A 2,500-nucleotide genomic window follows, 5' to 3' on the forward strand; every position below is an offset into this window, starting at 1 on the left:
AGAATACCCTAAAGTGGTAAGCCCTACATTGTACTTTTTATTTTTACTTTATAATTACGCTCTCTGTGAAGGTTTTACCCATGTTGATTCATATAAATAATGTTTTATACGTCCTCTAGCGTAGCGAAAGTTAAATTATTTTCCTTTTAAATAGTGACGTCACATGATGGGGGCACGTGTGGCTGGTTCCGTGGGACTACAGGTGAAATGGGCATCAGTAGCTTACGAGCATCGTCCGCGGTTTGACGTAACCTTGAAGCATAACATCGCGCTGTTGTTTGAAACCGATTTAATTCTTCGTATATAGAGAGCGCTCAGACTAATCTCCTACAAAGGATTAGCAGCCAATATCCTCTCCTTTGGCTGAGAGGGAGATCGGAAGACGTCGGCCGGAGAACCACGAGAGGTGAATTGGAGATCTGGACTTATTTGGTAACATATTTGCTCGTCCTAAAAGGAAGTTTCGGGGGAGGCTGTGTGCTAGACGGGGTCGGCCATTCCTTCAGGAACAAAAACAATAACAGCAATATCCGGTTTAAGAGATAAGTGCTTACAGGAAGAGAAAATTATTGATTGTGCTCGTTCTTTTTATACTTGTGCTTTGAAAATCTTATATTTGTTTGCATTAGTAATCGTCATATGATATTAGTGATATTGTTATTTAAACTTTATAAATTGAAACTCGAACATATTTTTGCAATTGGCATCTATCAACAAGGTGCCTTTAGTGACTTCGATGCTTTAAAAATAGTTATCATAAGATATTTGCTGCGATGTTAGACAACACTTCGATGAAGATGGAGGTAGCCAAGAATCACATCCAAAGCAATTCTCTGGAATCCTCCTCCAACAACAATAACAACAACAGTGACAGCAACAAAAGCAGACGGTCAGGTGAGAAGTATGGACTCCGTCCTCGAACAATAATTAAGAGACTTCAGCAGGAAAGAGTTCGCCAAGAAGTTCCTATCAAAAGAGTCCGGAATAAATCAAGACCAGCTCCACTATCCAAGTATAGAAGGAAAACCGCAAACGCACGCGAACGACACCGCATGAAAGAAATTAACAACGCATTCGAAACTCTGCGCAAGGTCCTTCCAGATGCCATGGACATCCAACCCACCTCCTGCACTATGACAAAGATCACCACGCTGCGACTAGCGGTCAACTACATCCGGGCACTGTCCGAGGTGCTGGCTGATGACAACGACGTGGACCTATGTTCCATCCAGCATTCTTTGCAGGATTCTATCGAGAATACGATAAAGGATTCTTTCAATTCCTTCAATGCCGGGGAAACCAATTCCCATTCCATGGTCATTCAGTACGAGACTCCGGTGCCCCATTATACTCATCACTGCATCCCTCAATTTTCACAGTTACCGGACCTCTGCTCCTCGGCCAACAGCATGGGGTCCTCCTCGAGTTCCTTTACGACGAGCCGAGGGTCAATCGGCAGCAACAGTGACTTGGAGGAGCTGTTCTCCGATGACTCGGGGCATCTGGAGGATAATTTCGATGTTTTCAATAACATTCCTACGCCCTGTGTTTCGGATACTTTAGACCTCATGCTCTGGGCGGAGATGGATAACTTGACATTTCCCAGTGAACTGTGCAATTAATATCTGACAAAGTTGATAACATTCAGATGTTTTTATATGTTATATTGTATCATTATATCCCTGTGCTAATGAAAGAGACATCACATGGAAAAAGTCTTTATGTCCTTAAGTAACCATATGAACGTTCCTCTTATTTAATGAGAGATGGTTATGCGTCTTATGAAATCTTTTTTCTTATTTATTATACAAGTAAAGATTATCACATTTTGTGAAAAATTAAATCCTCATTTCTATATGAAAATTAATGGTTTTAAAGAAACAGAATAACCAACTACTAGATAAAAGTTCCAGATTTTCTAATTAGAATTATAAAATATTTGGAACTTGGATAAGAATTTATTTCTATGTTTTATAGTACAATTTTAATAACATGAACAAGATTCATAATTTTTTTACATGATTTATTTGTATCTATATTATGACTGTGTGTGTATCTAGTCAAAGAGTGCCATAAAGATAACATGTTCATTAAGAACTTAGACTAAGAAATCATTACCTGTGTAATATTTAAAATAGGTTATGAAATAGTTCATATGAGCTTGTCTTCTTAAATGTAAGGTCATTAAGCCCAATAAGAAATAAATGTTCAAATTTTCAAACGTTTTTTATTTGACTCTTTACTTTAAGCTTATAATATACTTTAATGAAGTTATTGCTTTTCCAATTGCCATGTTTGTTACTGAAAATCAAGTGGAAAATACTTGAATTAAATTGTGTGAAATGTTTAATCCCAGAATGGCATAGACATGCGAGATAAGAGATGAAGGATAGAATGTGTATAGTTCTTTTTTTTAAGAATTTGCCTGCTTCTCCTTATTAAAGCGAATATAATCTTTTTGAAACCATAGTATATTTAAAAAATCGATAGCATACTGAAA

The 2,500-nt window shown here is 37.4% G+C and overlaps 1 protein-coding gene across 1 annotated transcript; it reads left to right on the forward strand.

Moving 5' to 3' along the window:
* Nucleotides 1–202: 202 nt before the first annotated feature.
* LOC137643534 (neurogenic differentiation factor 2-like) lies at nucleotides 203–2,187 on the forward strand. The gene has a single exon (XM_068376279.1). It carries the CDS (start codon nucleotides 774–776, stop codon nucleotides 1,620–1,622), a length of 849 nt encoding a protein of 282 aa, XP_068232380.1. The 5' UTR covers nucleotides 203–773; the 3' UTR covers nucleotides 1,623–2,187.
* The last annotated feature ends 313 nt before the right edge of the window (nucleotides 2,188–2,500 follow it).

Source organism: Palaemon carinicauda, chromosome 7, assembly GCF_036898095.1.
Source record: "Palaemon carinicauda isolate YSFRI2023 chromosome 7, ASM3689809v2, whole genome shotgun sequence".
NCBI classification, from domain to species: domain Eukaryota; kingdom Metazoa; phylum Arthropoda; class Malacostraca; order Decapoda; family Palaemonidae; genus Palaemon; species Palaemon carinicauda.